General features: G+C 32.2%; 1 protein-coding gene across 2 annotated transcripts; it reads left to right on the top strand.

Moving 5' to 3' along the window:
• The first annotated feature begins 6,870 nt into the window (after positions 1-6,870).
• On the top strand, positions 6,871-13,282 carry LOC140831967 (uncharacterized). Of its 2 annotated transcripts, none has more exons than XM_073195706.1 (8): positions 6,871-7,148; positions 8,089-8,269; positions 8,936-9,195; positions 9,380-9,484; positions 9,598-9,708; positions 9,806-10,788; positions 11,738-12,671; positions 12,752-13,282. In XM_073195706.1, the coding sequence occupies exons 2-8, from the start codon at positions 8,103-8,105 to the stop codon at positions 13,045-13,047; spliced, it is 2,856 nt and encodes a 951-aa protein (XP_073051807.1). In that variant the 5' UTR covers positions 6,871-7,148; positions 8,089-8,102; the 3' UTR covers positions 13,048-13,282. The 2 variants fall into 2 exon arrangements, with proteins under 2 accessions (XP_073051807.1, XP_073051806.1); XM_073195705.1 differs by having other exon boundaries at positions 8,064-8,269.
• Positions 13,283-13,846: the final 564 nt, after the last annotated feature.

Raw genomic sequence — 13,846 nt, 5'->3', positions numbered from 1 at the left:
AACGTAATATGTGTTTAATTTCATTTCAGTGTCTCTTTGCTAGATATGAGTTAAATCTTGTCAATAAATTTACGGCAAAAGATATATCAGGTCTTGTACAATTTACAAAATACATAAGTGCACCAATATCACTTATATATGGTATTTTTGGACCAAGAATAACTTCATCATCTTCACATGGATGGAATGGATCATTTATATGTTTAATGATCTAACAACTATTAGAGTAATTTTTTTTATATTACTATTAGAGTACTTGATTTATCCATATTAAAACATTTAAGGACAATTTCTGTATAATTTGACTGGTGAACAATATTTTTGTTCAATTTACAAAACAAGACAATACTTTGTTTTTCCAAGATCTTTTATTTCAAATTCTTCCTTCAAGTATAACACAATTTTTTGAATTTTCTTATTCGTTCAAATGATATTTAAATTATCAACATATACAACAATAATTACGCATTCGGATGTTGTACATCTTTTCATATTGTTTAGTTATTGGATCAAGATTTAACAATGATGATGTATATCAGGAAATTCTCATTTCGATATGTTTCTTTTCGACCCCTAACATTGGGAAGATTTCCTCATTAAAATGACAACCAGCAAAACGTGTTGTAAACACGTCGCCTGTCTGAGCTGAGGCTCTAAATATCGAATGATTGATGGGCTATCATAACCAATATAAATTCTGATCTTTCTTTGAGGTCTCATTTTTGTTCATTGAAGCAGTGCAATATGCTCATATATCATACATCCAAAAATTCACATATGAGAAATGTCTGATTTTTTACCAAAGGCAAGCTGCAATTGGGAGTATTTATGATATGCACTTGGTCTTTACCAAAGGCAAACTACATATTTCTTTGCTGATTTATATGTGATAAGACACATAAATTTCTAATTTTCTTCATTTATTGTCTGAGAATAATATCCATAGGAATATATGTCATTAAACTCAACAAATTTCTATTCGATTGTGGTGAATACAAATCATCATTTATCAGAAATTTGTTACCATTAGGTAACAAAAATTGTGTTTTACCACAACCTTTAATCAAGTCTATAGAATCTGATATTGTATTCAACTTTGTTTTTGTTGGTTTTAGTTCCAAGAAATATATTTTATCTCGGATAATAATGTGCGTTGTACCACTATCAGATATGCAAACTTCCATGAGAATAGTACTTTGTGTAGCTTTGTTCATAACATTTTCCATATTTGAACTTCAAAAAAAATATGCAATAAAAAAATTACTGACAATACATATGTAATTTATTGAAAAAGATAATGTATATCATAATTACACAACAAAACATTAGCATATGATCACATGAAAAATAAAATATTTTACATTTCTATTCCACAAATATATATATTGATCATTTTCAGAGAAATCATTCAGAAAATCTTGAACATCAAAATAAGTCGAATCACTCAAACGGTCACTATATTCAATGAAATTATTCTCTTTTTATTTTCTTTTTATTGATTCTTTATAGAGTTTACAAAGGTGCTCGGGAGCTCGACAAATATGATACCAATGTCCTGGAGTGCCGCATATAAAACAAGAACTTTCAAATCGTTTTGAGTGATATTCATTAGCACTCATATTCTCTTGATGTCTTTCTAGTGAGTGGTTCGTGACGCTTTTTTGAGATGTGTTATAGAAGTAACTATCTCGATTATTTTCAAAATCTCGGCCGCGACCGCGACCACTTCCACTTCAACGTCAATGTACACGTCCACGACCACGACCTCGATTTCGAACTCGACCAAAACCTTGTCTTTGACTTTGATTTTGTTTTTCAGGTTTAAATTCATTTTTACTTACAACATTTACTTCTGGAAATGCTGTTGATCCAGTGGGTCGGGACTAATGATTTCTCATTAGCACCTCGTTGTTCTTTTCCACCACAAGAAGACATGCGATACGTTCAGAATATCTTGCAAATACACATACTCTATATTGTTTTTGTAGAGTTATATTTGATACGTGAAAAGTGGAAAATAATTTTTCAAGCATTTCTGATTCCGTAACCTCATGTCCATAAAATTTTAGTTGCGAGATTATTCGATATATTGCCGAGTTGTAACACCGACTATCTTAAAATATTGGAATGTTAACGTATTCTATTCATCACGGGCGATAGGATGTTTAACTTCCTTATATGTTTAAATATTTTCTTTAATCAAGTCATGAAATCTTTTTCAATAAGATATTCGCATTTTAAACATTCATGAAGATGCCGATGCAAAAAAATATCATAGCTTTTTGATTTTTCTTGTGATGATGAGATACCATTTTACCTTCATGAAGATGTCGCAAAAAAATGAGTTTTTGCTTTTTCTTGTGATGATGATATACCAATTTCTTTAATGGTCTCATTTAGACCCAATGACTCAAGATTCAATTCTACATCGAGATTCCATGACATATAATTTTTTCTCGTAATTAATGTCGAGTGCAACAAATTTGAGATTTGCCAAATTTTATATGATGACACTATAAAAATAACAATACATTTTATTAGTTACGTTATAAATCTATTAATATGATAATACAAAGTAACGTATAAATTATAAGTACAAAATTCTTAAAAATAAAGAAAAAACACGAGTCATATATTCTCCGATAAATACAAGATAGTGAGTATAACAACCAAAATAATTATACAAAATACCTTAAAAGAACCATCTTCTTCTTATTCGAAAATTTTGATGAAAAATTCTTTTAGGGAAGAAGTGTAAGTTTGGTTTGATTGAATGTATTTGTAAAATCATATCTATGGGATAAAAACTAGCCGTTTATGTCCATTAAAAAATCTTTATAAAAATAAATATAAGTAAATTTAAAGTTTATGTTAATACTATGATGTATATAATGTTAATCATGTTTAAATAATTAAGTATATCACATCACATTATTATAATGAGGTGCCGGAAACTCATATTATATAATATTGTGACATTATACAAATATATATATATATATATATATATATATATATATATAATTGTTATATAACACAATAAAAATATATAAACAATCAAATAATCACATCACGTTATTATAATGAGGTGTCACAGACTCTTTTTATATAATAGTATGATATTATTCAAATATATATACAATAAACAAATAGTAACACAATAAAAATATATAAGCAGTGTAATAATATAATCATATAATTTTATTATAATGATGTGTCATAAACTCTTTTTATATAATAACATGATATTATATATATATTAAATATATATAAAATAAAAATAAATAAACAGTAAAATAAATATTTTTACTTTTGAATATTGTTACCTTTTTTTTTTGCTTTGTAGTTTGGAAAAATATAGAGAACATTCGAGTATCGTACTGATAATATATTAAAAGTAAAAATTTACGGTAAAAAAGAAAAATCTTAAACTCACAAAATATATTACACTATACATTTTATAAAATTTTTTCAACTCAATTGTATTTTTATTCGTAAATTGAGAAGATTTATTTATAGACTTTTTTTAAAAATAATTTAAAATTAAATACATCATTATATATATTATCACACATTAATTTTTAATATTTTTAACTTTTATTTTCAACTGTGGTAATATATACTAAAGTGAGGGTGGGACAAACTAATAAACTAAATTAATGAATGATGAATTATAGAAAACGTACATTTTGTCGTTTTGATTTCCAACAGACCATGGCTTAGCTCGAATCCCAAACCCAATAAGATCAAAGCGCCACTTACGCCTGTCAGAAATGGATTATATATATATATATATATATATATATATATATATATATATATATATATATATATATATATATATATATATATATATATATATATATTCTTCCCCAAAGAATATGTTAATAATATATATTCTTCCCCAAAGAATATGTTCACAACACTTGCAATTTAAATTTCGCAGAGGCTTTGCACACAAAAAACACACAAGCGCATATGCATCAAGGGTGTTTACAGTATCTAAAAAAAGTAATAATTAAATTTGTTTTTACTAATTTACAACATGATTATTGTGACTCGAATCCACTAATTAATTACTATAGACGATTCGATACAAAAAAAATAAAATAAATACGAACTATAAACAGAATTTGATGTATATATACATTTACGTACCCTACTTTAAGATTCTAGGCAAGAAAGGAATAGTGCCTAATTCTTGTAAACTGAGATAGCGACGTATGCATATAATTAATTCCGGTTTGGCTAAGCAACCAAGTAAATGAAAATAAAAGGAATATTGAATAACTAAACAAGATTAACATATATACTAAATTATTACTTCTTCTATTTTAAATAATAGTTGAAACAAATACTTAACCATAATTTTTTTTTATATATTATAAAAATAAACGTGAAATAATATATACTATATATGTAAATATGTGGAATCTATTCTCCAAATTAAATAAAAAAAATCGTAATTTTTATAGCTGTCACGTTACTGTACCCATGGTTAATTTATAGGTTAGAGTACGTACGAAACGCTATAATAATTTTTCATTTTGTGACATATTTGGAATAAAGTTGATGAACTATATTTCTAAACTATCTGTTAAATTCACACAAAAGAATTTTCACATAATGACCATATTATATGTAGCTAGTGACATAAAGAAATTAAAATAAACTAAAATTTCTTAATCAAAAATCTGCATCCTCTAGCTAGCTAGTTATCTACTATTTTATTTTGAGTGAATATATTTATGCCATATAAATTAATTAATTAATTTGGAGTGAGCACTGAAATGTGCCAACAACGAGTTAGATCCATTCGACCCACTAAACTGTATCCATTTTACGGAATGGGAATTTATTTTCTCTCCTCACAAATTAAATTTTGGCAGGTATATGTTCATGTCACAATGACTAAGATTTGACAAAAATGCCCTTTGTAATTATTTATTTCAATTCGTTTGCACTATCATCATGCATGCCTTCAATAATCTTCGCTAGATCAACGCTACTTTATGACTTTATGGAGTACTATGCGAATTTATATATATATATATATATATATATATATATATATATGTATATATATATATATATATATGTATATGTATATATATATGTATATGTATGTATATATATATGTACGTATAGATTATGATCAAACATCATGTCTATTGGTTTGGTTTTATTCGTGGCTATATCTAAAATAGTTGATTTTGCCGCACATATAGCTAGGCTTAATTATTAAGTAGCTAGGTTTTAAGTGATAGACAAGTTTCACCGTCTCTACTAATGATCGATTTTAAATATTATATCATAAAAATTTGAAACTAAATACATCTTATATGAAGCAAATAAAAATTAATTGACAATATTTATTTGAATGTTTATGTGAATATCTCTATCCTATAGACATATATATTTCGGGAGAGAATAGAAGACAATTAAATTAAATTTTTGTAGAATATATATGATTATATTGCTCTATTATCTCCCATGCTAGAAAACAAACGCCATTATAATATATATGTTGATCAACGAAAACAATATTGTGGAACCGTAACGCACATGCATGCCTGAACATTGGGTGAACTACAAAAATTTTTTTGTATTAGCGACGGTTTTTTCCGTTGCTAAAACCATCGCTAATCAAATTAACGACGGACACAATAATCTCCTTACTTTCAAAATTATTCAACGAGATGTTGTCACAAAATGCCTTGTGGTTTTCGATCATTCTAAGGTTGCTTTAATTTCTTGTAATGTCATACTTTCTATCAAGACGGATTTCCACAACCCCGAATCGTTGCCTTGGACTTCCTGAAAAAACAATCGATTCAATCACAATTCGTGTATGGTTAAATTTAAACATAAATAATATAGTAGAGTACTGTTATTATAAATTTCATTCTCTCCACAACCGTTAGTTTTCAGAGTAGGAGTTAAAACAATAAAAGAAACTAAAATACGTTCATATGAAGTAGAATTACATGGATTTCTTCGATCCTCAGATGATACATGATGAGGCACTTTTGAATACGAAATTGTCAAAGTTTGACTAAATTTTTTGTTGGATATTGGATATTTGAATAAACTCATAAAGATCATATCCTAAAACCCTAAATGAATATATATATATATCTATTTAACTGCTAACAATTAATTTTTATGCAGTGGTTTTCTTTAAATTCCGTAAGTAATTTATCACTCCGGAGCTGTCAGGTTCTAGGGTTATCCCCACCTCCCACTCCTTTATTACCACACAAAAATTTTAGGGTTGTCATCCGAAAAGCTTCGCCACACGCTTCCGCGAACAGCATCCTTACGCGCCGATCAAGTCTCTCGTTGGTGCGTGGACATCTATTTGACAAGACAACGACTTTTTAACTACCCTTCAAGCGTCCGCGCGTGTCTCCACGCGTTTGACTCTCGTTTGACTAGGGTTTCTCAGGACAAACATAGTGGATGGTGATAAGCCTTGCATTGCTGGCGCGAACTGATTGGCTCACTCTTTCTCGCATGTGCAATTAATTTATGCCGCAGGAGATAAAATATATTTCATGATTTATGATTTTTTCCCTGCTATTTATATAAATATATATATATATATACATATTATGACGACATGATTGTTAAAATATGATTTGATGTGATTGTCTGATCTTAAATATGTTGTATGTAATGCAATAAAAATATTACAATTTTCATATGTAATAGAGATGCAAAATTTATAAATATTTCGAAAATTAAATTATGATAAATATATATATAAAATATAATGAGAGAGTATAATTCATGTATGTGATATATATATAATATATATATATTATATACAGAAGAAAATAAAGAAAGGTATGTATGTATACACGCATCACACAGCACCCACTCTCCTGTCTAGCACTTCATTTTCTCTCACTAAAACATTTGTCCTTCTCTCTCTAACCAATTTCAAACCTAAAAGCTCTAGGGTTCTCTTTCATTACGCACTCGAATTCCTCTTACCCACTTTCGAATTGCCTCGAGACAACCAGATAACTGAAGTCTCCTCTCCTTTTGCTATCGAATGAGGATTTTTTCGAAGTGAGCCGCGGATAAAATTTGCTGGGTCGATCAGTGAGATTTTGATCTGATTTTGCGATTCAGCTCAAAAGGTTTGTTTTCTCTTGGATTTTTGCTGCTTGATGGTTAACTTTTTCTTGTATCATGTGTTTGTTTTCCTAGTTTGATAAATTTGTACTATGTTTTAGCTGACTTTCAGCTGATTCTTTTTTGCCGCGCATAGATTTTTTTTTTGTACACCACCGATTTATATTTATTTTATTGGCGTATTTATTTTATGTCCTATTTTATTTGGATTTCTTTAATAAATGTTATCATCTGTGATACTTCTCTTGTTTATCACTGTTTATGATTCATCTCCAGTGAAGTTGGTCCATGAAATTATCGAGACCTTTCTTTAATTCAGTGAACCCTAATTTGGGTTAGAGGTGGTAATGCACAGATTCATTAAACTACGGATCTTTATTTTTTAATAGCTATAATTGAATGTGGTATATGGGTTTTGTGTCCAATTTTTTTCGGGCCGCTGATACTTTATCTTTCACTTCTCTTGGTAAAAGCGAGATTAACATTTTCCCTAAAGAAAACCCTTAAATTGCTTTACCTTTGTTGTTCTTCTTCTTCTTGACTGTTTACCTTTCCCATTGGTGTATTTAGCTATCTTTCATTTGTCTATCATGGAATTTGCTAAAAAAAATTGATCCGGTACAAATCTGTAAATGTTAGTTTTTTTAACTAGGGTTTCAACTATTTGTTCCACTAAGGGCACACATTGTGATGCCACATGTTTGGTGTCACTTGTTTTAATCCGGTTTTAATTGTTGGATGTCGTTTTCTTTTGTGATGGGGTATTTAACCGTTTATCACGATCCTGGACTATTTTGTATATGTATTGCATCTTTAATGAAATTTCTATAAACAAACCCTCAGTCTTTTTTTAATATATATATATAGGCCTTGAAAGTGTACCATATATTGATTCCAAGTACTAATTTCTGAATCTGTAGTAGTCTTTTCATTCAATGAATTTAGGTTTATATTCTTGGATGGACAAGAGTATTGTGCCTATGGAAGAAAGTCATCGGAAAAGTGATTCTGCAGCTTCTGTGGCAAAGTCCATAGGGTCACTTGTTCAAATCAACTCGATAGCTATAGAACTTAGTAGCGCTGTTGAAGAGATCGAGCCACCAGCACACGAGCATTTTTCAATACGGTAAGTCTTTTAGGCTATATTTATACACACATGCTTGCTAAATTCTATCTCAATTGGCACTGTGGAGGTTGGTTCATTTTAAATATTTTTGTAGTCAAATGATGTTTTTATGTTTTGTATCTGCTGTTTTATGGCACATCCACATGATAAATTTTTTCTAACATATCCAGTCTTTGGTATTAATGATTACTTTGGATGTAGAGCGTTGTTTGAAATTATGTAATGGAAGAAGGCAGATGATAAATGGGTGGGTGGAAACATGTTTGTCTGTCATTGAGATAGTCCTTTGTGTTAAAAGTGTTGAGCTCTCCATTTTTTACAATCTTTGATTGGTGATGTTAACACATTTTGCATTGCTAATGTTATACTATTCTTTAAAGTCTGTCAACAATAATGTTTTTTTGTGTAACCTGCAGCATGAAAGATTCTTAGGTTTGAGATAAAAAGTCTGCATATGTGTGGCTTGTCCTCAGATTCAATCCTGGAAAATCTCGGGTTGATTTTTGTTCAATTATTATCGATTTCTGGTGTCACAGTTGGCCGTTGAATTATATTTTAGTCTGATAAATCACCATTATCTCATTATGAAGAGCTACTGTTCTGGGGTTGTATATTTTTAGAGGAGTACAACAAATGGAGATAATTCATTTTCTATTCTCAATGCAGTGGCTTTGTTTCCGAAATGAGGAAAAAGGATTTGAAGACTTGCTCCTTGTTTGCTTCAGAATGTCATCTATTTGATTGTCTGCCTACATTATATGTTCCCAAATTTCGGTGGTGGCACTGCTCAAATTGCATCCAAGAGGTTTCCAGTGAGAGGACGACACTAGATATAGTATTGGCAGACGGAAGTCTTGCTGGTACGAGTTCTTGTAATAATGTTGATGAAAGAGATGGCGTGTTCTCATTCAACAGAAAGAAAACTGGTAAACAAGTAAATTTGAGATAGTATTGCCTTTAAATACATGTTTATGGACTGAGATATGCACGATAGTATTGCCTTTAACATACTATCGTGCATATCTTCAGTCCATAAACATGTATAAGTAACACTGGTCGGGCAAGATTTTGATGTTTGCTTTGTGTTAATCTGGATCACTACCTTTCAAGGAAATAAAAATGGACCAAGAGACTATGGAAATAATCATGAAGACAATGATCTAAGTGATAATATCATGATTTCGAATCCACCTCGGGATGAAGGGCATAAGACATGTAAGTTTTGTTATCATGGAAGCCTTCTATGGTTGGCTATTAATTAAGCAAGTATATTTCACTGTATTCCATTCTCCCCATGGTTTTCTGTGACATCCAGATTAACCATGCAGGCAGCAGCAAAGACAAAACTGATGTCCGGACCAATGAAGATGGAAATTTGTGTGCTAATATGACAGAAGCTGATCCGTTTCAGTTTCAAGAAATAGATGCAAAATCTGCAGGTAGTCTAAAAAGATTTGTGAATTTCTTTGAAATTACTCATTATGGTTGCTCTCAAAAAAAAATTCTTGACAAATGCATTTTTAACTTTCGTGACAGATGCTTATGATGAGCCATATAATGCAGCATCGGGAAGCGATGGAGCATTTAGTACCGTGCCATACCGGAGAAAACCAAAGTTGCGTTCCTTGGCTGATATAATGGAGGAGGAAAGAAATCTAATTGGGCAGCAGAGAACAAGATCCGCGTCATCCAATGGAATACAAGTTACATTTACTGGGATGGAAGCAATTTTAGCTCCTATGCCACAGCTAGACATCCCTTCTGTCGTTTCAAAAGGCGCTCGAAGTCCTTCAAGAAAACGAAAGATAACCCTTGAGGACGACAGAGAACCTTTAGAGATGAAATACCCGAATGGCACAACTAAACGGTTTAGGGGCCTAATGCTAGAGGGTGGGAGAGTTCGTAATAGAGTTGAAACTTCTGATTCAGAATCAGGAGGGGATGCATCGACACGATTGAGTTTTCAACTTGCTTCAAAGGCTCAACGGATCAAGGTCAAGAAAAGTAAGGCCCTAGATATGAACAAAAAGGCAAGGCCGGTTGTTATTGACAATGGATCGGTAAAATTACATGAGGTTCCGAAGACATATGCTGCAAATTCTGCTAATTCATTGAAAGATATTGCTGCTAAGACTAGTATATATAAGACGGGACATGTCCCTTCTACATTTGTGGAAGTAGGACCATATGTCCGGGGTTTTCTTCCTGCACAACTATTGGAGACAAACTCTGACCCTTCAAATAGTAAAATCCCTGAAGTTGAAGCTGATCATAACCCTTTTACCCCTTCTGGGAAAAACGTTCTTGGAGAACACAATATCAAAGCAAAAGTGGGATTGGACCTTTCACTCGACAGCTTTGTAGATCCTGAAAGGAACTCCAACAATCAATATTCTTTCAGGCAGCATAGGGGAATTCCCGATCTCAATGAGTCATTTGGCCAGAAAACAGATATGATGCAAGGGAAGCAATTGCAGAATCTTTTCGAGGAGAGGAATTTGCCCTATCATAATACTTTGGTATGTAAATTTTCTTTGAGTTTTCATAATCTGCCGTTTGCTTGCTAGTTTAATGCTTATCGTAAGCTTATGAAATTTTCCACAACCTTGTAATTCTTAAGAATTTGTCTTTGACTAAGTTTTTTGTTTTGGGCTGATTGGGACAGTGCGTTTGCCTGACATTTGACTTGAAATAGCCTCCTTAGACATTTTTTTTCTCAAAGTTTCACTTGTTTAACTAATTTTTGGCTGTTTTAGTCCAGTAGGGATGCAGATTTTCCTATATGTTTAACAGTCAATCTACTAGTTGACTGCTGATTGGAGTCAAATGCTCGTCTCCTGCTTAAGCCTGTCAGTATCCTCTTGGAAAATGTTTTTCTCACTGAGATGGTTTATTCTTAGTTTTTTGCATGAGATCTTTGTATGCTAATATGAGCCAGTCACATAGAGATTGTGTTTTTCACTATTGTTCTTGGTTTTTACTTTTTTGATTTCAAACTTTTCGTATGGCTTGAATAATTTCTTAATAAAGATGGAAAAATAGTCAATTTAGCTGTCTAAATTGTCATGTTATTTGTTTTCAGCATCTAATTTGGCAAAGTTAGGTTTAATCTTGTATCTTCGCTTTTTGTCATATTTCACCGGAGCATTGATGTTTACGCTCGACGCGTTAGCATTTTTCCGGTGTCACGTCAACACTCTGACTAAATAAGACTAAAAACCAATAAAAAACGTAGTTAGAAAAGTAGGACCTAACTTTAAAAAATCAGATGGCGAAAATGAAAAAATAAGGTCAACTTAAAAGACGGTGTCGGTAAATTTCCCAAATAGAGGGAGCATAGAAATGAACAAAAGAAAGCTAGGATTCATTCTAGTTGTGTGGTTTCCTAATCTTATATTTCATGTTGCTATTAGTACATGTCTCATTTTTTTCTTCAATTAGGTTCAACTTATTTCTGTTATTTTCCAGGACATCTCTACTTCGCTAAATAAAGAAATAGCCACAGAAGGCAAAAGTGCATTGAGAGTTTATGAGTCGCCAACTGTTCAAAGCGTAGAGAAGAACTTAGAACTTCGAGGGGCTTCAGACGAAATGGAAATAATCGAGCTATTGGCCAAGAACAAACGTGATAGGGAACTTGGAAATTTGAGGAAACATATCACATCTGTGGGCATCAACAGTTCTGTCAGAGGGTCGCCTGCACTTTATGCAGATGGATGTCATAGGATGATTAATTTTCCTCCGAGTGATGCAAGAACTGGTGTCCCTGTTGCAAGTGGCAACATATGTGTTGGCCAAAGTATTCCTGTAACCTTCCCTCGTTTGAACCAGTATCAAATGGACATGAGCAAACTGGATGAAAGCCAATTCAAACTCGTAACTCCATTTACACCGAGTCAGCAGAGGAAACCACAATATTTGACTTCAAGTTCCATCATAGCCGGTTCAAGACCTCGTGAAGTACCAGATCTGTTGTGGCCTCCCAGACGAGAAAATTTACCATTTCATCACGTTCTCCCGAATAACATGGGAATTTATTCATTCTCTGAGCAGTGCCACAAGGGAAAGACCATCAGTGATATAAAGGGTGGGGAGGGAAGAATATGGTCGAGCCCAAAATCAGTTGGGTCTTTAGATCCCTACTCGAATGATGCAATTCCAGCCATGCAACTGCTGTCTTTGATGGATCAGGGAATCGAGTCGAGTTCTTCGATAAAAGTGAGCCAAAAACATTTTCCTGATAAACCTTTCTCACCTTGCAACCACCACCCGCGGCTGAATGGGAATGAGAACCTGAAATTCCTCGGTGGATCGTTCTTTGCACAAAATAACCAGAAAACTTTACAGCATGGTGTTTATTGTCCTGGTGAAAGCTCAAAGAAGGCTGCATCCTATATGCAAGGTACTATCTTGAATTCCTCAAAGTTTTCTAATACGCATTACCTATTTTTATCGTCATATTCTGAAAGCGATGTTTTTTAGTCGGTCAAGTACCTTCTGGGCTGAAGAAGTCAAATACCATTTTCTTGGGGAGGCCTAGTGAACTTGTAACTCAACCATCGAACAATAATCCAGCATTGAGTATTTGCATTCTTAACCGGAACCCAGCTGACTTTAGTATTCCTGATTCGAGAAACCAGTATACCATAAGTGCAAAAGATCTGAAACGTAGAAATCTGAATGCTTCGAAAGAAAGGTCACGTACATTGAATCTGGAAAATAAGAAGAGACCAAGGGTGAGAAAGAATGGTTTTGCCAAAGAGAACTCCAAGAAATAGAGAATATATGCATTGCCAATATCTGGTATTTATGCTTTGCTCCCTGATGAACCGAAATATGATCTGGTGTTTTCTTTTGTCGGACGACTTACATTGTATTAAATCAGCTGATACACCTTTTCAGGTGTTTAATAAAATGTACACAACTTTAAATTATGGCAAAATTGTAATTCGGAAAAACCTTGAAACTCCAAGTTACACATCTGGAAATTATATCAATCAGAGTGTTTTATTAGTACTGTCTAGTGATATGCTAGAATGCAGTCGAGCTCAAGTTTCTTTCAACCTCAAGTTCGACAATTTTTTAGGTCAACGATCCAGCTACAATTTGAGGTTGAAAATGCAATGGCAAAAATGCGTTGCATATTGTTCTATATGTACGTGGAACTTACATAACCGGTACAATACCACATCCCCATCAATGACTACTCAAAATATTAGCAGATGACATTTAAATAAATAATAATTTATTGAGCCAAATCAAGAAACCAGTCAAATTGATGCATCTTGTTTAAATAGCACGGCTCCTTAAACCAAGCTAGCTCTTCAAATGCAAAGTTTTTTTTTTTTTTAAAAAAAAAAAAGGGGTTGAGACTAAGTACTGATGTGTGCATTACTGATCATGATCTTTCCAACACCTACATATATATATAGACATAGACCATACAAGAAGACCTCCTGATGATCATGATCTCCTAAACAAGACATTCTTGGTTGTGGATAATTTTAAGCAATATTTTGTATGTCAAACCATATTTTAATCTCATATGTAAGTTGTTAATTCATTAATGATGGCGGG

Source organism: Primulina eburnea, chromosome 5 (genome assembly GCF_022965805.1).
Source record: "Primulina eburnea isolate SZY01 chromosome 5, ASM2296580v1, whole genome shotgun sequence".
NCBI lineage: Eukaryota > Viridiplantae > Streptophyta > Magnoliopsida > Lamiales > Gesneriaceae > Primulina > Primulina eburnea.
The sequence above is the reverse complement of the archived record's forward strand: the minus strand, read 5'-3'. Positions and strand labels throughout refer to the sequence as shown.

Coding starts and splice junctions, on each gene's coding strand:
- LOC140831967 (XM_073195705.1), top strand. CDS start 8,079: ATGAATTTAGGTTTATATTCTTGGATGGACAAGAGTATTGTGCCTATG. Junction 8,270..8,935: donor CACGAGCATTTTTCAATACG/GTAAGTCTTTTA, acceptor TTCTCAATGCAG/TGGCTTTGTTTCCGAAATGA. Junction 9,196..9,379: donor ATTCAACAGAAAGAAAACTG/GTAAACAAGTAA, acceptor CTACCTTTCAAG/GAAATAAAAATGGACCAAGA.